Genomic DNA, 24,235 nt, shown 5'->3' on the forward strand with positions numbered 1-24,235 from the left:
TTACTGTGAACTATTGTAAAATCTACTCACGGAAAAACGTACCAATGCTGATATGATCTCAAAGCCATTACTGAATGGCAAATACAATGTGAAAACTTTTATTCCTACCTCAAATTTTTAGCCCTGTTAAGCCTGTACAATGTGTTTTTTTCTTTCTTTATATGAGTATAGGATCCAAGTCTTATGTTTTCTAGTTTCACTACTGGTCTTGCACTATTGTTGTAATGTTAAGGTATGGTCTACACCAACTTGTATTGTTTGTTGTGTTTGGTAACTGCACTGTACAACAGGATATCCATAATACTGACAGCATACGTCCATGATAAATATTTCTGCATAACGCATAACTTGGGGCATGCTCTCAACAGCTATTAACATCCACAAACTCACATATAAATACAGGAATGGTGTCCAGCTCTCTCTCTTGATTACTTCTTTTAAATTAATCAAATATACATGAATATTAATTAAATATTTACATATGTACAAGATCTGTATCAAGTATCATAGATAGTTGATATCTATAAGATTTTCCCTCTCTTGTCCAGTAGCCATCCTGCTACATACAGGCTGTCTGTTGTAGTACATACCATGAGCTTTGCAGTCTGAACTTCCATAATGATGCATTGCAGTCCTGGTCCATGCTCTATCATGCAGGGATCATAAGATCCATGCCCGTAGCCAGGATTTTGAATGGGGGGGGTACTTCCCACTGCTTGAGGGGAGCGCCGTAGGCGCGAGGTTCCTAGGGGGGTCCGGAGGCATGCTCCCCCGGAAAATTTTGAAAAATGAACCTTCTAAAATGGCATTTCGTGCATTTTTGAGAGGATTTCCAAGAAAAAATCAGAGATAAATTTTTATTCAATGACAAAGGGAGTAGTTTTTCTGCGATTCCAGTCCATCTTGTCAAGAAAAATCTTGGACCTTTACATAAAAAGTGGACCAAAAAGTGGGCCTTTACATAAAAAAGTGGACCAAAAAGTGGACCTTTACATAAAAAGTCGACCAAAAAGTGGACCTTTGAGCCTTGTGGGGGGGGGGGGTTCTTCCGAACCCCCCGAACCCCCCCTGGCTACGGGCATGAGATCCCAATTTCTTCAACTTTTTCCCCCTACGATAATTAGCCCTTAGGATACCCAAAAACTTACTACCATACCCTCCCTACACAGCTTGGCAGAACATTTTACTTCAACTACAATTTTCTTCCTGCTTTCAAGTCTCTAAAATCAGCACGTCCGTCCACGTTCTGAGAACTGGGGGAACCGTACTGTGTGCACCGAATGTTCTCTGCATGAGTGGCCCAGTCTTGCAGTGCAACAACATCATGTGACTGAGAGAAGTGGGAGCCTTCCTTTTTTGTTGCTGTATATCCTAATAGTAATAGCTGCGCTGAGAAATTTGCTGAAATTATCAGCCAGTAGGTAAGTACTGTACGAGGCTATTTCTTTTCCTTGCATAGCAGTGCATAGTTGCTGGTTGTACAGAGGAAAGCTGTACTATCACTACGCAACTAGAAAGAGTAGAAACTGTTCCTTCACACCAAAAGTTGGCATCCAATCACAACCGGAATATAAAAAAGATAGGATGGGTCCTTCTTCAAGTGATAATTTGTAAAAGGTATACTATAGATGGTTGTGCATAGAAAAGGTTGAATTGCGTATCTCGATGGTCCCTCGGGGCTTTTAAGATGACTGTCAACTGCAGGATTGTAAATTTGGGGAGGCTTGTCTGTTTTCTTAATAACCCAGAGAGATCTCTTTTGTTAACATGATGTGTTTAGGAGAGGCTCGGCAGTGTCATTTTTAAGTGTCCGTTTTCAGACATACACATTTACTCACAGGAAGGTGACTGGGACATAGCTTTGCTTTGAAATAACCAACGATCTTGGTGACGACTCTAACATCTGCTTTCACTCTAAATCTGACTTTGTACACAATCTCAACAAAACATACAAAAGCACTGACTCCAATACTGCATAAGAAAACTCTATATCAGAATTGTCTCATAAAGATCACACATATGGAGATGCTCACAATATATTACACTCGAAAAATTAACATAACTTCTGCAAACTAAATGTCTACACAATAACTTTATAATACTTACACATAGTGCCACGGGGGCTATACTATCAGTTCAATGCTGGCAACACTTTGTGAACTTCTTGTATTTATGTCTTTTATATTTTTTCGCTTGTCTAAATTATGCTTTCCTCTATCTCTATAAGAGTCTCTTTTGTAAAGTACTCTTTGGTTTTTATGTGAAACTTTTTCTCTGTGTTGGTTGTCGACTGAGTCTAATGAATTTCTCGAATGTGTGCCCTTGTCTATTGGTTGGTAGATGGGATTTCTGTAGCGCTGGACGCTCACATCCTCCTGTTTATTGTTTGTCTTGTTCTCCAGGTTTATTCGGTGGTCGGGATTGGGCGGCCGCCGCTTTCTCCGCCGGCCGAGACACCAGATCAGGACGACAACGATGCTGATGAGAAGGACCGAGCCGACGACCGCGCAGATCAACGGAACCATTAATGTGTCTGGTAGAAAACGAGAGAGAGAAAAAAACAACACGTGTCAGCTGCCGCGTGTTTATGGATGAGCTGAAAATGTAATCAGGCAGTCTGGTGTGCCTACAGAAAAACAACCACGAGAAAAACAATCTGCCACCTTAACAATAGAAAGTGTTAACCCTTGTCCTGCTGGCTTTTTTTACACAATATTTTTCAATAATTTCGTGTCTTAATTAGGTCATAGACCCCCAACTTTTTTGCTCTGCGGTGGCATAGTTACTTCCGCATTCGTTGCGTTTCGCTGCGGTGTGATGCGTTGTATGAGAAATACCCCCAAATCGTACCTATACAGAATGATATATATAGAGTACTGTATGTGCAAAACAACAATTGTTGGGCTCCGCAGGACAAGGGTTTTAAAGGACAGCCCAGTAAGGACATGTTACATCAACAGTGGATTAATTCATTATTCATGAAGCTTACCATAATTTACTTCCATACTTAATCTGTTTTCCTCCTCATAATGGATTATAATTTTTCATCATACCAAAACCTACTCAATCGGTCCATCAAAATGGACAGAAGACAACCTGAATAATACCATGATGGCAATTTTTCTCACCTTTGTAATTGATGATGGTGGTTTCTACCTTCACCTCAACGATGGCTGCTAGGATGGAGCTGTTGCTCTGCTTTTTGCTGATGTAGTCGGCTATCGCGTTGACGACCTCGCGGACCACGTTGTCTCGGCCTCCCGACGCGTCCTCGGTGGACTGGGCAGACAGAATGACAGACAACATGTTCAATCACCAGTCCCTGGCACATTGTAACACAGCACCAGGCAGCAGGGAGACCTGCACTGGTTCCCTCTGGTGCGAGATGTCTCCCCACAAGAGTAAGGGTCTCAGTTTAAGAGGATTAGCAGAAATGCCATTGACTCTTGGGTCTAGGACCTACTGTAGACTCATTTATTTTCACTGGGAGTTTTATTTTGTGGTAGAAAGGAGGTTTCCACAGTGTTTTACTCAAGTTTGCAGTTGAAACCTTGTGGTACATGTATATACATATACATTGGAAACTCATATTCATGGTGCCATGAATTTGCAGTGAATATTGCAAATATTTCAAAATTTACAATGTACACGTACCATAATCACTTCCCAATGAAACAATGATATGAGTACACTGTTACAGTCTTGTGTTTGAAGCAATTGCTTTTCTCAGTTTAATATTACATACAAGTTCTCGCTCCACAGTGGCTATACACATGTAGATAATAATGAAGTTTATTGCAAATTCATGCCCGGGGGGCTAATTGCAGATTACCAACATAAAAGAACAATGAAACGTAGTATAAAATGACTAAAATCTACATGATAAAAGGTAGTTGTCTTGAGCTGTAGCTATGTCTAAAACTATGTCTAAGGGGTTTTGGGAAATAGTTTTTTCTTTGTCTATGTTACATACAGGTAGACTTACCACTGCAACAGCTATTGAGTTATTGATGTCCTCAACTGTGTCACACAGAAGTAGGAGCGACTTGTCCCAGGCTAGCTCATCCAATACAGGCAAGTGACGCAGGGTATTGCAGATATCTTCCACACAAACACCCTTCAGGGAAAAGAAAAAAGAAAAGGAAGGTTAGAAAAAAAAAGCACAGTGTACATGCACAGGGTATTGTCAGTACAGTGTTCTTACTTACTTGTTTTTTGTGTTCAAAATACTTCTTTGTCAGGTTGCTCACTTACATGTAGCAAGCCAAAAGCTAGGCTGCCCCTCAATATTTCAGGTTGTTGACTATTTTTGAAGGCAAGCCATATAAGCAGTGCCACCTTTAAAGGTGTATCACTCTTCTTCAGGCCGAGGTAGTCCACAGTGTATATCAGAATCTGTAAGCTGGGTTGATGTAAACTTTATAAAGGTTGCTTTGTGTGAAAAAAATAGCTTGTTGGCCAGGCTACTAGAGGCTGCACCTCTTGAGAAACCATTTGAGTGACCAAACACAACAAATTTCCTGGATAAAAAATCTTTTTGACATTCCATATGCCTTGTTGTCTTTTAAATCATAATAAATACTTTTATATAGTGCACCATATTCAGATTTCATAACCGAGGATCACAAAAATCCATTTCTTGCCACTCAACGATCGCTGAGCTATCACAGTTTAGTGGAAAGACGGCCTAACAAATTCCCTTGATGAAGAACTCCTGATTAGACGACAAAAGGGGTGATATACACTCAGTCTGTTAGGGACGGCACGAGATGACAGACTTACACTGGCAATGATTTATAGTTGATCTAAAGGCTTAAAACAATTAGAGCAGTATGACATTAACTGTGATGAAAACATATAAATGCGCATTATGATGAGGTCCCATTTGTGGTCTCTGTGGACATAGGCTTCATTTTAAAGCGTCGCTCAAATGACATTGTCATCCCTGCAGGAATAAATTAAGCCACCTCTTTGCCATCTGTCACAGTGTCAGTGTGCCTCCCTGTGTGCATGTTTGTCAGGCATGGAGCTGGTGCATGCTGCTATTGTATGTGTCATTGCCAATTATTGCCTCGGCAAAATTTATTCTACAAACTGTTAAATCTGTGACTTTTCTGGCAAGGATCCAGCCAGCCAAAACTTTTTTTTTTAAAGTTTTGGAGGCAAGAGTAGAATACTTACTGTGGACATTCTAGTTTTGTCGAACATGAGGGTAATCTTGGCACAGTTGTTGTCCAGTTCGGTGGTGTTGGGCAGGCAGGTGGTGGTTTTGCTGACCGGTCCGGCGGGCAGGTCTCGGCCGGGGGCGCGGCAGTGACCCCACCGTCCACACGGCGGGGTGAAGCAGGACTCCTCCGTCGGCACCATGCAGTACTGTCCTGGTGGACACTCCATGGAGTTCCCATCTCCCGCAAAACACACCTCGGGACCACACCAGATCTATCCAGGCACAGACACAAACCTGATTACCTCCACCGCTTATAACATTATGACACACATAGGATTATCCAAATTACCATCAAATAAGCAAACAAACCCTTGCTATTATACCACATATGGAGCCATCAGATGTGACACTGCTATAAAATGTTCTTAATCCTATCAAGTAGATTATAATCCGGGAAGACCAGAATTATGTGATAAGCTATCTTAGCGATTTGCCCGTGACTGTGGCAGCTGGCGTGGTTGGATAAACACGTACTTCTAAACAAAAACAGTGACAGATGGGTGGTAAAAACACAGTCAATAGGCGGCGTGGAAGCCTGCCAAGTGTTCCACGGTATCTCAAGGGCGTCTGTCACAGTGTCACAGACATAATCGCAGCCTTTCTCTTCAGGGCTTCAAAGTTGTGGGAAGTTGAAAGGGCTTTTAGCGGGCGTGCCAAGGACGCGGGTTTGTGGTGTGCTTGTTGCGTGAGAGAGGTTCTGCGTACCTGGCTGCAGACCACCTCTCCATTCCTGCAGGAACAGGTGTTGCACTCGTCCTCCCACTTCGTCCCGTGTGCAAACAGCCCGCCACTTCCCCAGCACGGCTGGCGCTGGAGGTCCCCTAGAACTAGACAAAACAACGGATCATCAACCCCTGCGCCTAGCCTCGTGAAAAACATGGCTGCACCTAAATATATCACAGGCCAGGCCAGAGAAAACAGACTACATGCGTCTTCACATGTACTCATCTGGAAAAATCATTTTCTGTCTGGATGGAAAAAATAGCTGGCATATTGGGAGGAGCGTATCTGTGTGAAAACAAAATACCACAAAATCCAAACTTCCAAATTGAGATGACTAAGTACATGATGGCTCATTTGCATGTGTTGGGAGCTGGTGGGCTTGGGGACATTGCAGGCGACAATGTGTACTGGGTCTATCGTTCTTACAATTGAGAAATTAGCATCTACAAGAGTTAGCTTTCTTCCCACAGTAGCAGGGATTTCAGAACAATTTTTGACCTGTTTTTGCTGTGAAACTTGAAGACACTTGACTAGGAATCCAACAGTTCTTCACTATTTCATCCCTGAGCCTTGATGTCAGTCACAATGTCATGTATTTGCAGTGGAATGCCAGCCTTGAGAGGTGACAGAATATTTGGTGTTGTGTGGTGTGTTTGATGCCTGTGTTGTACCTGACAGAATATTTGGTGTTGTGTGGTGTGTTTGATGCCTGTGTTGTACCTGACAGAATATTTGGTGTTGTGTGGTGTGTTTGATGCCTGTGTTGTACCTGACTGAATATTTGGTGTTGTGTGGTGTGTTTGATGCCTGTGTTGTACCTGACTGAATATTTGGTGTTGTGCCGTGTGTTTGATGCCTGTGTTGTACCTGACAGAATATTTGGTGTTGTGTGGTGTGTTTGATGCCTATGTTGTACCTGACCCAGACTTACCCAGCTCACAGTGTCTTCCCGTTCTGCCGGCGGGACATTTGCAGGTGTAGTCATTAATGCCGTCCAGGCAGGTACTGCCATAGGCACAGGGGTGGGACGCACAGTCATTGATATCTGCAATTAATAAGAGTGACACGCAAAGCTTTATTTCTAATCTGTGAGGGCTGATGATAATTGAATCATACGGCAATTCAATTCACTCCTTTGTGATGCAGTTTGGAGAAATTGAAATGATAATTTGGTACCGCATTTCGAGATAGTAAAATTGGTAATCAGGACGAGGTTTATAAAGTTTTTATCCGCTGGATGTTTGGGCTTACTTATTCTGCAGTCCGGTCCGACGAATCCCTCTGCACACTCACATCTGTACCAGTTGACTCCATCCACGCACCTTCCACCGTTATAACTGGAAAGAAGATTTAAGACTGGTCAGTGGGGATCTATTGGACAAACATTGCCCGCCAGTACAAAATTGGTCATTTAAGATGTAATGTATCATACCATTTATGGTGCATCATGCATAGTAAATTACCAGTGCAGGGGTCAGATTCCATAAAACTGTTCAATCAACAGCAAAGCTACACCTTTATTGTGCACCATAAAAGTCAACAAAGGAAAAACAGTAACAACTTACCAGGGGTGTGGGTTGCAATCATTCACGTCTGAAAAAAAAAGAGACGAGCAAGTTATACGAGGGATGTACACATCATTACTACAGTTGAGATACACAACAAAGTAATAAAATAAAAACACAAGAGATTGAGAAAATGAAAATTTGTTCAGTGTCTTCACATGGGACTCATAAAGCTTAATATGAAGCTATTCATTTTTTTCCTCTTCATTATCTTCAAGATTAATCATGTTGACTGATTATCTTGTGAAAAATGAGAACACATAAAACAAGGGATGAGACATCCATATCTAACATATAATATATGTCAGTTCCATATTTGGGCATGTCCCGGTGATACACAATACATAGTGAAGGACTCGAAAAATACTCAGGGTTCGAAAAAATACTCAGGGTTCAAAATCCTTTTTTTTTTCAGGTTGCCTACTATGCAACCTACATTTGTAAGCCAAATCTAGGTTGTCCATCAATATTTCAGGTTGCCGTCAACACCATTTTTTTAGAAGCCAGGCCATAAGCCAAGCCACATGTAAAGGTACATGTATATATGATGGCTCACATGCAGAAGCCGTATCTTTCTTGCCAGGCTCCAAAAGTCTCACACACTGTGTGAGTGAGTACATGTATTTCGAACCCTGAACACTTGTCAAGTTCAATAGAACCATGTAAAAAGTTACAGTTTGTACTTGTGATGAGTAAATAGCTCCTAGACTTACTGTCTTGGCATTGTGGCCCCTCAAACCCTTCTCTGCACATGCAGGTGAAACTATCTCCACTGTTGATGCATGTGGCCCCATTCTGACAAGGGTTGGACGCACAGCTGTGATTCTTGGCTGTAAGTAACACAATAAACAGCTTGAAACTTTCCCACCCAGAAAAACGCTAAGACTCCCCCCCCTAATATCTACAAACTTAAGCCTTTCCGACTCTGTTTCTCCGGCTAAGCCTTCCTGCTTGGCGGGGCATTTCCCAATTTGCTGGAGGTTTTATCTCGAGTTTCTAATATAGACAAGGCCGTGCTAATGCCCAGTAATGCATTCAGGATCACAGGGAGACCCAACACAGACTCATGTGTGAGTGCAGGCAGCGTTTTCGGGGTTAAACCACGCTGGGTCTTGGAGTTTGTGTAAATCCAGATTTTCAGTGCCCTGATTAGGCACACCTGATCAGATAAGGGAAGAGGCTTCCTCATTGATTGTCCATGGTGTGTTGTGGGGAGAGCAGACAGGGGAAACTGAGTAAACAGGGGGATTAGGGCATGACAGCTGGTTAACCACTCAGGGGGGGCTTGGGTTCCAGAGGTGAAGGGCAACATAAAATGATAACTTCCAGTAACTGCTAGACGTTCTCTCTTCTTGGGGAAATAATATCTTTTATATCAATTATTTACCACCGTGTCCAAAATGCTGCCTTACTTCCCCACCATTCCTTACCACAAAAAAAACAATTTTACTACTAAAATCAAAGAACCCACATATTATAGAAGAAGAAGTCAAACCCAGCAAAACTAGTGTCATGTCATGTTGTAGAATATAGTATAATGTTAGAAGTAGATATAGTCTCACATATCACTGTATTTTATTTCTATGTTGTTTGTAACTGCAATTAGCCCTCGGGCAAGTATTTGCAATAAACTTTCGTTTATATTAAGTTTTCTTGAGAGGGTGTTGAGGAGTGGATTTCAGGATGACCTTACCTATGTGGCAGGTGAAGCCCTCCCAACCTGGCGAGCAGAGACAGGTGAAGGTGTCTCCAAGGTCGATACAGGTCCCACCGTGGGCACAGGTCATGCCATCACAGTGACTGTGCACTGCAAAAAAACACATAGCATATAGCAATCAATCAGTAATTACTAGTAAAAACTATAGAGTGATGGTGACATTTGGTAAGAGTTTGCAGCCTCAGAAATAATCTCTGTGGAGGGTTTGGCAGTATAAGTAGGTAGCCGAAGGATCACGAGGGCAACTGCTCTGATACTGGAGGTCAGGTTTAGCCGGGGCTGAAACATTCTTCATTACACCAGGGGCGCACGCTGGTATTGCCTGCTGCCTACAGAAATAGAAGCATTCTGTTGCCAAGAAACCAGAGACCCGTGCCTTCCCTTGAGCAAAGAGATGGGCAGGAGCATGCCAACTAGAAGGCTCTCCGGCCTTTCGCCTTGGCAGTTCCTAGAGGTGAAATCCATTAGCACGAGTGGTGGGTCCTTCGCCTTTTTGAATCACGCACGTAGTTATAACGCATGTCAACATTGCATTTAAAACACAACCTTATGACCTACACGAAGAGTGACAAGAGTTACACTTACGGTTGTTACACGTCCTTCCTTTCCACGGGCTCTTACAGTGGCATGAGAAGTCGGCAACGTGGTCGACACACGTCCCATTGTTCCGACAGGGATTCGGAGAACACTCATTCTTATCTGCAGGGCAAAAATAAAATACATCAATTTTTAATTCGCCATAACAAAGGCTGACTGATTTTACTTGTTACGGCCAATTCGCTCCATTAGCTGCCTTTATACCACACGTTCCTCTTGGCACAATTGAGGACAAATGGCTGTCACCTACCATCACTTTGGTGATCTGATGGAAAATTAATAATTTAACTGGACAATAATCAAGTTAAAAGGGGAATTTTTTTTGCTCCTGCACAGTTAATCTGTGATTTACAGTGTACAGTCTGCCACCTGCCACAGTCAATGTTGAAAGCGTCACTCTCACCTCCAATTTACCCACACAAAGTAGAATTTATTCTACACGTCGTGCCAGGGCTAAATGGATTTTCCACGTCCTGTGACTAACACAGAGAGGATGCAGACCAGGAAGAGGGCCTGCATGGGGGGTTCTGACTACGCTCTTCACTAAATTTTGAGAGCCGGCTAGGTACATGTATTACGCTGAATTTGGGAAGCATCCTCATTACATTTTACGATAAATTCCGGGTAGCTGCAACGCATTATGTAGAATCAAAACAGTGAATTACGGTCTATGCAAAACGCGCCAATTACACTCTACGATGAATAAGAGCGGTTCGTCTATGCTCTACATGTAGGTAGAATTAAAACGCCCGATTACGCTCTAAGGAAAAGGGCATGCGGGGCCCACCAGGAAGGGTGGGTGGGTAGTAGAGTTTGTTGGCAGAGTTGGGGGGCTGGTCTGCCAGCGATGCATGTGACAGGGAGCCACTGATGTGCCCCTTGATGGCATTGCTTTGGGAACAACTGCCTTCCTATTTGACAACGAACCTTGAGAGCTAAAGGTCTCCATTTTCCCATGTACTCTACATCCTGGAATTGTGTTTGTGGTGTAACCTTATGATCCTATGACTGAGTGACGACAACAAGCCTGCGCACATACTTCAAACAAGCCGGAATGGCGCTTTAGGCACGGCCACTTTAATCTCTTTACCTACCACCACGTAATGCAATAAGAGACAGAACCAATTTCCCTGTCCAAACTGTTATTCTGTTTGTGTTTGGGTGCACTTGAAATTTTACCTGGCATTACAAATCCAATAAAATCACATAAACATGAGAAATTCAATGGTGGACCAGTGTCAATGACGAATTACAAATGGGGGGATTTGGCTAAATGAGTTTGCCTAAGCCCAATAATCCTAAAATCACAAACAAGCATTCTCACCCTCCTAAAATATTAAACAATGGGGTTTGAATTAATAATGAGCAGTTACTTTGAGTCGGGATGAAAACAACAACATTGCAAGAATCAGCCTAATGGCTGATTGTGTTTAATAAACATAACCTCAGATGTGTATCATTATTCAGCAGACATTACACAGACTCATTTGTTGAGTTGACAACACTGGTAGAGGAACTAGAAAACAAGAAATTGAGGATGTCATACATGTATTTGTATGTCCATTACTTTTTGAGAATTTCTTGTCTTATATATTACTGTCAAATTCTTGATTTTCCCCACTGGCCCTAAAAGTCAACAGACATGCATATAGAAGGAAATGAGATAACCTTTTCTGGGACCTTTGACCTAACTTCCTGTCAGTGTCCTCCACATGCCTAGCATGTGGACATATCAGATTCTATGGAAACACGAGCAAACACACAGATGCACCAAAAAAAGAAACTTCCATAGATAAGGGTGGGTACCGGTTTAGCCGGACCAGTTTAAATCGAAACAACATTCGGGAACCGAGCCCAAAAACGAAACGCGAAAACCGAATCATTGGACCTGATGTACATTTCTGTAGATTGTACACACATCTTTGGACAATCTGGACATGGCAGGTAAAGAAAATAACCCTGAATCAAACTAGATTGGCCTAAATCCATGTTTGTCTCTTTCTGTAACTGTGTTTAGCTTCAATATACATTGTACAACTTGAACATAATATTTAACACAGTAGTGAGTGACCTGTATTCATGTTTTGCGCTCCAGAATATGATATAGTGCTACTGTATAATAATCAGGTCCAGGAACTCATGTAGGTTCGGACCTGGACCTGATTCTCTGAACTTGATCCAGACCTGAATTTTCTATACAGGTACCCACCCCTATGCATAGATGATACAGGGAGGTAACAATGCGTAGGTTATTTACTCACTCTGGTTGCACAGTATGCCCTCCCAGCCCTCTGCACAGACACACTGGAAGGAGTTGATGCCGTCCACACAGGTCGCTCCATTCAGACATCTGTTCACAGCACAGTCATTGATGTCTAACGGTGGGGATACAAAATGTAGTCAGCACACTGGCCATTCTACCCATCCATGCACCACATAAGGGATTTTTCATTGTACTCGGCAGTAGCATATGCCCTACAGAACCAGTATCAGTAGCACTTTATATTATGTACCACGTGGTAATGTTGAAACGATTTTTAAAGATATTTCCCAAAAAATTTCGTATCACAAAAAGAAATTTATGCCTATCCCTCTGGCATGTTGGCATGGGATCAATACAAATTTGAAATTTCGATCTACCGCCCGTGTTTAACTCCCAAGGTGGGGCGCAAAAGAATTAAGCTGTTTTGAGAAAGTTTCCAACTTGAAAGTACATGGAATTTTTGGGCTCTGATTGGTCAGTTTCCAGGAGTTCGGGAGGAGCCCCACGCAAACCAAATAAGGAATTCCCCGCGTGTTACCAAACATGAACCTAGCGGGTAAGAATTGCCCGGCTTTCATGTCCACTATAAATTTGTATTGCTTCAAAAACATCTTTTTGCAATGTTTTTCGTACATTGTTTTGAACATGAACTTGTCGCCCTCCTTCTCTGATTCCTACACCTGCCCGTAGCCAGGATTTTGAATGGGGGGGGGGTTCTTCCCACTGCTGGAGGGGACCTCGAGCGCCATAGGGGGGGGTCCGAGGGCATGCTCCCGCGGAAAATTTTGAAAAATGAACCTTCTAAAATGGCATTTCGTTCATTTTTGAGAGGATTTCCAAGAAAAAAGAGATAAATTTTTATTCAATAACAAAGGGAGCAGTTTTTCTACGATTCCAGTCCATCATTTCAAGAAAAATCTTGGACCTTTACATAAAAAGTGGACCAAAAGTGGACCTTTACATAAAAAGTGGACCAAAAAGTGGACCTTTGAGCCTTGTGGGCTTGTAGCTGGCTACGGGCATGCTACATACCAGTGGTGTATGACAGGGTTAGAAGGGAGGACAGACCTTAGCCTGCCATAGATCCCAGGCATCATGCTGTTCCTCAATATAAACATACCATAAAAATACCAATTTTATGACTTAGCCTGGTTAAACAGAAACGGGCACTATTACTTCTCTTTTCCCAATGCCAAAAACTGTAAAATGTGCACTATATCCTACATGAACGCATATTAATACAGTAACTGCAATAAGAAATTTGGTTTTAAAAACTCCTCATCAAAATATAATACATTCAACGGATGGCTTTTAAGGAAATTACATTGAACATCAATGAAGAGAAATCTTATCCTGATAGTTTCCTAGCTTATCAGACAGCCCCCAGCATCAAAACATCCTGCTTACTATTTTTAGCCTTGCTCTTTAGAGATTTTGTAGGGAGTTTTGAGGTGTGTTGACGTGAGAGCGAGCAGAACTTTTCGTTGTAAAGTAAACAAGAGTTATCACAACTGACGAAAGCTAGTGGACACTAGCTGAAACGTCTGACGTTTCCAAAATCATATCCAGTTGCTTGAGTAACTGCTTTTTGGCGTATCGTATTGTCCTGGATGTCTAACCTTCATCGACGTAAGAGTTATCACAGGTGCATGTCTCCAGCAGTTGGCAGATCGTACTGCACCTGTGTGAGATTACTAGTAACCTGTAATGTATTGTGCACAGCACTTCTGCAGAACGTCTCGTTTAAGGTCATTTTCACCTATTTAAGGATAAGATCCTGGCCATAGCTTTCAAAATGTTGTGCCGGTATAGACATTGTCTACAATGGGCAAAATTCTGATGCAACGTTGACCAAACGTCCAATGAAAACCGTGAAAAATCCAGGTTACGCTCAGGTGCAGTACGTTCTACCAACAAAACTGCTAATGCCTCATTTGTAAAGAAGGAGCTGCATTTTTTTTTTAGCATGTTGACCGAGTCATGGTAACTCGTATACGGTTTAATATTCCTGCCTCTTGCAGGCAAGGAGGCCAACTCAGGCCAAGATATCTCCAAGTAATATCAGCGGTGAGGAATCTGTGGAATTTGTACAGAAAAGGCCTGCCCCTGATAGTGACAGAGTTGGCATACTTTATCGTTGATCAGGCAGAACTTGTGTACAACCCTTGCCATCTAGACCACTTCTGCGGTCTGCATATTTGCAGCAAACAACACGAGGGGGGGGGGCGCTGGGGGACAGCTGCAAGTAGCCAGATTCATTTGCCTGATTGCAGCTGGTGCCTGAGACTTCTCATGTCTGGTGGGTGGGGGGGTGACATTGGACATGAGATTGGGTAAGTGCATATTACAGGTCATGCCTGTTAACAATAGCTTACTTTCTTGACAGAAAGTTCCCGTGTAACCCCTGTTGCATGCACAGGTGAAGTCTCCGTCAGGCTGGCTGATACAATTGCCGTGGTCTCCGCAGACGTTAGAGGAAATGATCATCACCCCATCACTGGACGTGTTGGAGGCGACAGCCACCGTGCAGCTGTCTATCACTGAAACATTGCCAACAGCCACTTCTTCAACATACGCAGCCTCAAAACTTCATTTTTATCCAGCCATGTTAAATTGCACACACACACACACACTGTTAATGTCAAGGAGAGATCATATTTAACAACTATTCAATAAAAGGAAGCTAGTTATGTATTCGCCACAAGGTTCAGGGGGTTCAGAGTGCTGGAATAGTTCCTTTGAGGTAACTATGGATTAGATAGTGGCCAGGCTAGTATCACATTTAATTTCCCATTCCTCCGCTGCCTACAGCATGCATGCCATGCTTGAGCTTCAAGCTTTCCACAGGCTAAAGATCCTGTTTCATTTCCCCAGGGTGAGCCCCTGTCTAACATGACACACCCTCGCAAGCTCCCATCCCACAACAAAAATAATTCCTAACCAAACTATGTGCTATATCGGGAACAAACAGGGGTGTCCGGTTCAGGTCCTGTGTGACTGGGTGCATGTACTGTAGGTTTACCTTCGCAGGCTCCGTTTCTACAGTGGTCCTCCAGGTGTGTGCAGTTCTTGCCCTCGAAGCCGTCGCGACACTGGCAGAAGTAGTCGGTTTGCAGGTTGTAGCACTGCGCGTCGTTCTGGCAGGGGTTGGGGTTGCAGAAGTCCACGTCAATCTGTACAGAGATGGACAGATTTCATATCAAAGTGAGGCTGTGTATGGGAGAAATGTAAGTTCAGCCATGATAGGTCAGAGCGACTCGGTGCCCAGACGTCTGCATACTTCCATTGATCACACAGTTGTGGGTGGGTTAGGGAGTATTAGATATGTTTGTCAAGGCAACTCTTCCAAAAATGGACAACCGTCCAGAGTTTTTGCTACAATGTCAAAACTAGACATTGTGACACAACAAGAGCAAATAAGTCTGTTGCCATCATTAAAAAAATAACAACGGAACTGTCCAAATCATAGTGAGCTACATGTAGCTAATATTGGTTAGCCTGGAAGTCATTCACTTTCTACCTGGAAAAAATACATGTACCTACATAAAATGTAGAAAAAACTTTTTGTGGGATTAGCAAGTACAAGGAGCCCCGTTACAAAACAGGGCACCCAGGCTAGTCAACTATCTCACAATGATTTTGACATTTCCTCGATGTTTTATTTTAGTGATGGTAACAGATTTTGCTCTTCTTGATTCTGTAACAGTTTCAATCTTGATGCTGTATCAATATCAATTCTAGGTATCTTTACGTTAGTATTAATATGTGTCTAATAATTGTATATATCCTAGTGGCACATGTTATCTATCAAGGAGGTTGGTGCTCTGGCCATGCACAGACCTCCACTACACGGAAATGAACAACTGGACCTTGCTGTGTAAGCCAAGGCTTGTATGCACATTAATATTTCATCAAATCATAACACAGCACATTTCTTAGAACGGATTTCAGTTTTTCAATGGGCCTTCGTATTATGATGGTTTGCGTTTATCACGGAAGGATATAAGGGAGAACTGAAGAATTTGCAAAGACCCCTGACCTACCTCCCCTTGACCTCTTTAAAAACGGCTTAGGCTGAAGAGTTGTACTGCTACACAATGTACTGTACATTTTCAAGGTAAAATAAAGGTTGAAAAAAAAAGGGGGACAAGAATGTCCATTTTCATGACAGTTCCCTAGAGATGAACACGTCCCACGATGATGGTAAATGAACAATGACTTCACAAATCCCAGTTGAGAAACTTTCTATGAGTAATACACAGAGGGACTCAGGGAAAGTGACACAAAAATCTATTTCACATGTTGTCTGCTGCAGAAAAACACCCAGGCTTACCACACTGTGGCTCCTGTACATGTCCAAATGTACAAACTTTGGCAGAACAGCATCAGCTTGTGTGCTGAAGGGTGCATTTGCCAGTACATAATATATTACACAATACAAAAGAAACAAAATTTTTCCATCTCTCTTTTTTTCTTTCAACCACTCTTTTCCTTTCCTTCACTCCTTTTTTATTAAGATAGAAGTTTAGAAATACAGACAAGATGACGACGCACTTAAGCTACATCAAAGTTATATCAACACTGCCATCAGATACATTGTTCCTTTCTTTGACTTTGGTCCAAAATCAAAACAAAACAGAAGCAAATCAGCTGTTACCCTCAAAAGAACAGGTTCTACAACCTCAAAAGAAAGCTTTACTGAGAGATAAATGGAAGCAGACAACACCTGCACCAGTTCTCCTAGTCCAAAAAAGGCCATTGTGTTCAATGGTTTCCTGATTTATCACCATTGCTAATTGATTTTGCCAGACTTGGACTCCTGAATCTTAAGCCAATTCCAGTATATCAAATAGCAATCAGTTTCAGTCAACCAAGGAGGCCTGAGCCAAGCACCCATGGTGCACAAATCACAACACTGGAGACAAACACCTCTTTGGAGGATTGTCGGCCATTACAAACACTGGGTAAGTGCCGCTCGCTTTAAGCCACTGTGAGAAAGTCGGTACACTTTACCTGCGAGGAAAAGTAAGCTCGCTTAAAATCCTCCCTAAGATGTGGTACCACAGGGTGGCTGCAAGCCAGGGCTGCAACCTCTTGGAGGCTAATGTTTACAGTTGGCAAAGAAGTTAGGCATCTTGAGGACCTTTTAAGTCCCATTTCCTTCTCATCAAATTTGCCTCATTGGTATGTGATGAATGCAACCACAGCCTCTTGTGGCAGCAAACTTGCTGCCAAAGGAGCCTCGAGAGGCTGGGCATATGGGGGATACACAAATGGGCACTTTGTGTTGAAGGAGGGATCTGGACCAAAGTGACTTGCTCTTTCCTCCTTCATCATCAAGTCCATTACACTCCCCCTGTACTGATGCCAGGACACGAGTAACGAGGTTAGTCAGCAATTCTGCACGATTGGCCGCATCTCGCCGGGCATGGACAGGACAACAGGTGATGTGCGGTACGGGGGTGATCCCAAGTGCCGCTGACACTTGGCTGCCGCCGGGCTAAGTAAAAATTGACAAAAGTATTTGTCCGAACCGTGGCCTGAGCACACGAGTACCCTCCATCCATCGATTTGCGCAGAAGTGCCTCCATGTCTGGAGGATTTGTCCAGACTTGTTTCCAAGGTTACAGCCGATTGCTGGAGCTGATACCAGGTCAAGCATGTCAAATTCCAGACCGCTGCTGACAACAGACACACTCTCAACTGTGCTTGCAGCAGCACACAGTCCACACACCCACCCACTACACTCAGGGGACAGTAGCAGCCTGTTAAACTCTAATAGACCACCACTGGCAACTATCGTTTCCTGATACCTGGTCACTTTTCTTGTAGGTAATCCTGGGACGCACACCAAAAAAATCAGCATCACACAAAAACAGAATAGATGAAGTGGTCACTTTCATTCTTGTTTCTTGTTCTGCCAAACACTAAACCTTTGCACCATGCTTTTAAAAAAAACCCACTGACTTCAACCCTTGATATTGACATTTACTGCCATTTCTTAGCACACTTCATCATTATCTCATACTCAAAGCATTCAAAATAGCCTAAAACTCAGCTACCGCCTTATTTCTTAGGTACCGCCCCTAAATAGCTAGAACCAGCCTACGATACAAACAAGCAACCCTGCTCCGTCAGCGACTGTTATTTTGGATAGGACGCTATGGAATAGGATAGATTCATCTTACTACATTCAAACATAGACTAAAGATTGACTTTGTAAAACCAGTACAAACAACGACAGCAAAATCTTGCTGTTTATTGTTGCCCAACTAGAAATTGCGTTTGTGTATGACGTGAGTTTTGAGTTCATGTCCCTTTTATCAAATTATACCCTGTCGTTAATTCAAGGAGACTTTCTACTGTCATTGCATTATGTCAATCAATTTGTCAAATGCTCACTGGTCTGAAGTGTGTTGCAGTCTACATAAAGAAGAGCTGGTCAATTATGCTTGCTGTAGAAGTACTCATTACTGGACTTCAATAAACAGTAATTATAACAGTTCAAAGATTACCCAAGTAGAGTACAATTTGGTACAAAAGGTGACCCCAGACAGAAAAGTGGCCAACGATTAGGCCAAAATAATTGAATTGTTGGTTCACGGATTTGGGCAGAAAAAACATTTCCGAAATGCTCATATTTTGGCCCCAACAGTTGAAGGAAGTCCCTTCTCTTCATAGTTGTTACAGTCTTTCCATCTATCAATGCAGTGCCTTGATTAAAACTTTGAAATTCATTCCCGTAATTTACATATAATTACAATCCAACCTGGTCATAGGATGCCTAGGCCTGTTTCTATTACCTTTTTTGCCCTGTTGCTTCATATCATTTTTCTGAAAAAAAATCTGAGAACCAACAAATTAAATTGGTGTGGCTTTAGACTGAGACTTTGCTAAAATTAATGGTTGTAAAATACCCAGTCCCACCCACCTCGCAGTTGCGTCCGGTGAATCCGAGCGGGCAGCGGCAGGTGTAGCTGTTGTCGCCGTCCACGCACTGCCCTCCGTTCCGACACGGGTTGCTGAGGCACTCGTTGATGTTCCTCTGGCAGCGCCGCCCCTCGAACCCCAGCGCGCACTCGCAGTGGTAGCCATTCACCAGATCCTACAGTCAGACAAACACCAATCATGTCTCTACAAATAAGGACATTACAGCACAATGGCGGGTTGTTGAATATTGAGATGCGTACAACAAGTAAAGTGGCAGCTACACGATCGACAAGATTACAATGACAATAACACAAGGTCTCCCCATCTCTACCATACATACTCAACAGGTGGCAGGACACTGAACTTTCCAACCCAGCCAAGCCCTGACCTCAGGTCACCGCACCAACCCACATTTACATTATAAGAATATTTCGGCCCCTCCGCCACAAAGCTACCATGGCAATTTAGACAGCTGTCAAACTGAAAGGTCATCTTTCCTCAATTAACACAGTCCTCCAGGTTGGCATTGCCTGAATTCCTGCACATTTGATCCCTGTGAGAAAGATTTGCTGGTTTGAAGGTAGTAACCAGGATACCTAGAACCAGGTGTTGATTGTAAGGTAAGACCGGAGATTATACAGCAAGGTGATATGACCCTCTCTGGAACAATATGTTTAAGTTCCAGAGGTAATGTTAAAACAGAAGTTGTAATGTTTAGAAGAGTGAGCAGCCAGGACACAATTGTAGATTGTTGTCGGGCAAATGATACGAAGGAAAGATGGCAACCTTGCATATGGATCACCATGGTGATGCAATGGTCGCTAATGTTGAAGTATGCCGCCAGTATAAACAACTAGACATTCAGGACGGCGATGCCGGCTTTTGTCCCAAATACCGCTCCTGCATGTGGCATGAACATTCCCCGCATCCCAACAAGGAAAACATGAAAGGATATTTCAAAGGATTTTTATGGGGCGACACCGGGCACTTGTTTCCTTTGTGACTGTCTGGGTCTTACCATGCTCCACCCAACACCACTGTGAGAACAAATACCACGGCAGGTCTGTAGGGAACTTGGTCAACACGTATGCAATATGTCCCTCCAATAGGGTAGCGAATGTGAGGCTATTTGTTCCTATTGTCGGCGGTGAATAGGAAACAGACCTACCACACAAGTTGCTCCGTTCTGACACTGTCCAGTACAGTCAGGAATGTCTGCAAATATAGATAGGATATACCACTGTGAGCTTAGAGTAATTTACATAAATGTGTGTCATTTTGTTTTTCACTACATTATACAACAATGAGAGAAACAAACAAGATAAGTTTCCTATTTGTTTCCATATTTAGATAGCACAAATTCACATTCCTAATGGAACTAAACAAACCATGTATTATAAGCTCTACATGTTCATACATCTTCAACTGTTGAACCTGTGCATAGTAGTTTACATTAGTCTGTAAACTTGTAGCATATTCAGATACTGGTATTACTTTCTATATAATGACTGTAATTCTACTTACCACGTAAAATGTGCAATAAAGGTCTTTTATTCATTATTTTGCAGTGAAACATAACGAGAGCATTCATTCTAATTAAACGAGTATAACAGAATTAATTTTAGGTAAATGCAGGTATATAGGCCGCTATAGAAAACTACCTGTGCACGAGAGATTATGTAAATATTGTCCAATGAATGCAGTGGAAAATGAAATACATTTTGTTCGCCAGTGTCCTCACTATGAGACCGAAAGAAACAGATTATTTCAGACAGTTACAACAATTTCTCCATCCTTTCGTCATTTAGAAGATCACAAAAAAACTGCATTTCTACTAAGATCACAAAACCCACTAATTCTGTAGAATGTGGGACTATTCATTATCCACTGCCTACAAAGAAGAAGTCGAACCCCATAATAGCTAGCGTAGTAGTAGAAGTAGAAGTTTTTTCAGACAGATTGTTACCTGTCTCCTGTTACTGTATTGCAATGAATATTATTCTTGATTGTAAAAGCAATTAGCTTTCGGGCATGATTTTGCGAATAAAGTTTCAAGTTATTATATACTTACTGATGTTACAATTCTTCCCCATCCAGCCAGGTTGACAGTCACAGACGTAATCCCCAATCAGGTTTCTGCAGGCGTAGGCATGCTCACATGGGCTGTCTTCACATTCGTTGTCATCTGAGTTGCGTACAAACACGGGATTAGGGGAATCCAAACAAGACATTATCCAAAACAACAACATAAATCCAAGCCTGTACCCTGCATTAAGGATGCCTAAGGCCACACCAATTTAATTTCTTGGTTAACGGATTCGCTCGCTTCATTTTTTTCTGATTTGCAAATAAAAATAAAAATTCAGAATCAACTGCAAAATTATTATATTTTGCCCTGAACAGTTGAAAACAGTCCTTTTCATCCGAGTTGTTACAGTTATTCCATCTTTCAATGCAATGGTATCATTAAAAGTCCAAAATTCATTGTTTAAATTTTGAACCAGCCTGGTGTGTTGACTTCATGGCTCCTATCGTATCATGTTGGGCCGTAATAGGATGCCTAGGCCTGTTTTTATTTTTATTTTTTTTCGCCCGGCCGCTCCATTTTTTTTCTAGAAAAATCCGTTAACCAAGAAATTAAATTGGTGTGGCCTAACATAATAATTTCTTCTTTGAATAATTTCATCTAGCAGCAAATTCCCAGAAAGCTGTCCCTGCAATGACCAGAACGGTAAACTATATTTGATTGGAATATTTCCCTAACATCTGTATTTCTACAATTACTGCCTGGGCCAACTGAGTAAATAGCCATGATTGCTGTGGGCTGTACATGTGGGGTTTGACTGACAGAGACAAGGATATGCACAGCATGAGCAGGAATAACTCTTTAATTAGCCGTGCAAGCTTCCAAGGATGTGATAGACATGGACTAACTCAGTACACATGCCCGTAGCCAGGGGGGGTTCGGGGAAGAACCCCCCCACAAGGCTCAAAGGTCCACTTTTTGGCCCACTTTTTATGCAAAGGTCCTAGATTTTTCTTGAGAAGATGGACTGGAATTGTAGAAAAACTGCTCCCTTTGTTACTGAATAAAAATTTATCTCTGATTTTATCTTGGAAATCCTCTAAAAATGCACGAAATGCCATTTTAGAAGGTTCAATTTTCAAAATTTTATGGGGGAGCATGCCCCCTTGACCCCCTTAGGAACCTCACGCCTTCGGCACTCGCCTTGTGCCTACGGCGCTCGAGGTCCCCTCAAGCAGTGGGAAGAACCCCCCCAATCAAACTCCTGGCTACGGGCATGGTACAGGTCTCTCTACTACCCTGCAGATACTACTGTATATCTTGAAACTTTTGTGCTGGTTTAATTTTCCTGGTGAATTTCACCGTTTCCACCGTGAATTCATGACACTGCAAATATGTCTCATTTGTATAACTACTGTACTACAGAGTTGTTTTGACTGCGAATTCATATTTAACACTGAAAAAAAAAACTTCCTTTACCTCCTACCTAAAACTGTTGCAATAATAAATGAATTTACAGTACTTGAAGGTAGACTGACTCTTCCTTACATTACCATAATGAGTTTGCTGCATTACTGATCATCTGGAGAATCAGACCTTTTCTTTTTGAGTAACACAAAGAACTACCACTAGCATGATGGCCTGGCTACATTTTTGTGTCAGGCTACACCCTATCAAACTAATCATAAAAGACCTGTCGATTCAATAACAAGTGCTTGATGTATGCGGTGTCATATTAGTTATTATTGAAGTCAAGAGCTTATCAATTATTCATATCAAATATACACAAAGGCGGACAATGCCATGGCTTGTGTATTGTACATGTAGTTCATATACCTGACATGGAACAATGCAACTTGCTTTAAATCTATTAATTTGCTTTTCACATACACTGACAAAGTAAGACAAAGTAAAATTTAAAAGGAAAGTTTACTTTGGGTGAGAATACGCGGGAGTATATGACATATGGGCAAGATAGTACTATTTGTCTGGTAACATACCACACAGAATAATAAGGCCACGCCAATTTAATCAATTGGTTCTTGAATTCGTCCGCTTCATTTTTTCTAATTTGCAAAAAAAGGTATTCAGCCTCTGAATCAACTCCATGATGCACATAACATTTGAAGAAAGTCCTAGTTATTACAGTTTTTCCATCTACCAATGCATAAAAGCTCAAAATTCATTGTTTGAATTAAAAAAAACACTATAGTATGTTGACATCATAGCATTTGGGATGCCCGGATGCCCGGGCCTCTTTTTTTTTCCCTGTCACTTCATATTTTTCTTTAAAAATCCTGAGAACCTACAAATTAAATTGGTGTAAACAAAACTGTGAAAAAAATATTAAGATTTTGAAAATGTGATGAAGGAGACTTGTACCTATCTGACAGGTGGACCCAAGCCATCCTGGTGGACACAGACAGTGGTAACCATTCAACTCATCCACACATCTTCCTCCATGGGCACACGGGTTGGGCTCGGTGCAATCATCAATGTCTAAAAAGAAGAAAAAGAAAATTACAGATACTGGAACAAAGGGTCGACGGGTCCCTTTTGTGTGGAGTCAAATACCTGTGAAAAACTCATTAGTGTGTCTGTGCATAATGGATAGAAGTGTAGATTAATAAACATTAAGTATGCATGGATGAAGGACACTCCCTTTGAAACTTGAAAAAAAATCTTCAACAGCCTTGACGACATGCTTGGATGGAAACATCTTGAGGTTCGAAGGTTTTCTGACTACAAGACAGTCTAAGGGGGGCCCGCAAGCCCTTTTCCGTAGAGCGTAATCAGCCGTTTTAATTCTACGTAGAGCTTAGACGGACCGTTCTAATATTTTTGCATGGAGTGTATTCAGCGTTTTAATTCTACGTAATGAGTTGTAGCCACTTGGAATTTATCGTAAAGCGTAATCAAGAAGTTTTCGAATTCAGCGTAGAGCGTTGTCGGGACCCTCCCCCCTTGCAGGCCCTCTCTAAGTTACAAAGCCATTGAAATATTGTACAGAAACTGTCTATCTTATCTTGGTTGGTAGCAAGAAGCCAGCACGTTGGTAGAGCATACTGCGCCCGCGCAAAACCCGTAATGTATTTGTGCATAGTACTTAGACAGAATGCCTCCTTTAAGGTCGTATTCGCGTGTTCAAGTTTGGTTGCGAATATTTGCGGAGAGGATAAAGACTCGG

The 24,235-nt window shown here is 42.1% G+C and overlaps 1 protein-coding gene across 3 annotated transcripts in view; it reads right to left on the reverse strand.

The window, feature by feature from the left end:
• Window positions 1–1,972: 1,972 nt before the first annotated feature.
• LOC109477094 (protein jagged-1-like) overlaps window positions 1,973–24,235 on the reverse strand; it is a 48,822-nt gene continuing 26,559 nt past the window's right edge. For 2 of the 3 annotated variants that reach the window (XM_019778140.1, XM_019778142.1), the window contains 18 exons: window positions 23,431–23,547; window positions 21,094–21,207; window positions 20,191–20,237; window positions 19,024–19,197; window positions 15,115–15,265; window positions 14,468–14,632; window positions 12,091–12,204; window positions 9,818–9,931; window positions 9,209–9,322; window positions 8,229–8,345; window positions 7,516–7,543; window positions 7,202–7,287; window positions 6,882–6,995; window positions 5,933–6,054; window positions 5,182–5,439; window positions 3,986–4,117; window positions 3,129–3,279; window positions 1,973–2,533 (listed from right to left, as the gene is read on the reverse strand). In XM_019778140.1, coding sequence (XP_019633699.1) covers window positions 2,124–2,533; window positions 3,129–3,279; window positions 3,986–4,117; window positions 5,182–5,439; window positions 5,933–6,054; window positions 6,882–6,995; window positions 7,202–7,287; window positions 7,516–7,543; window positions 8,229–8,345; window positions 9,209–9,322; window positions 9,818–9,931; window positions 12,091–12,204; window positions 14,468–14,632; window positions 15,115–15,265; window positions 19,024–19,197; window positions 20,191–20,237; window positions 21,094–21,207; window positions 23,431–23,547 — 2,528 coding nt within the window. In that variant the 3' untranslated portion in view covers window positions 1,973–2,123. The remainder of the gene's footprint in view (window positions 2,534–3,128; window positions 3,280–3,985; window positions 4,118–5,181; window positions 5,440–5,932; window positions 6,055–6,881; window positions 6,996–7,201; window positions 7,288–7,515; window positions 7,544–8,228; window positions 8,346–9,208; window positions 9,323–9,817; window positions 9,932–12,090; window positions 12,205–14,467; window positions 14,633–15,114; window positions 15,266–19,023; window positions 19,198–20,190; window positions 20,238–21,093; window positions 21,208–23,430; window positions 23,548–24,235) is intronic. The other variant, XM_019778141.1, reaches the window with a different exon arrangement.

This window comes from Branchiostoma belcheri, unplaced genomic scaffold (genome assembly GCF_001625305.1).
Source record: "Branchiostoma belcheri isolate BF01 breed outbred unplaced genomic scaffold, Haploidv18h27 scaffold4, whole genome shotgun sequence".
NCBI classification, from domain to species: Eukaryota; Metazoa; Chordata; class Leptocardii; order Amphioxiformes; family Branchiostomatidae; genus Branchiostoma; species Branchiostoma belcheri.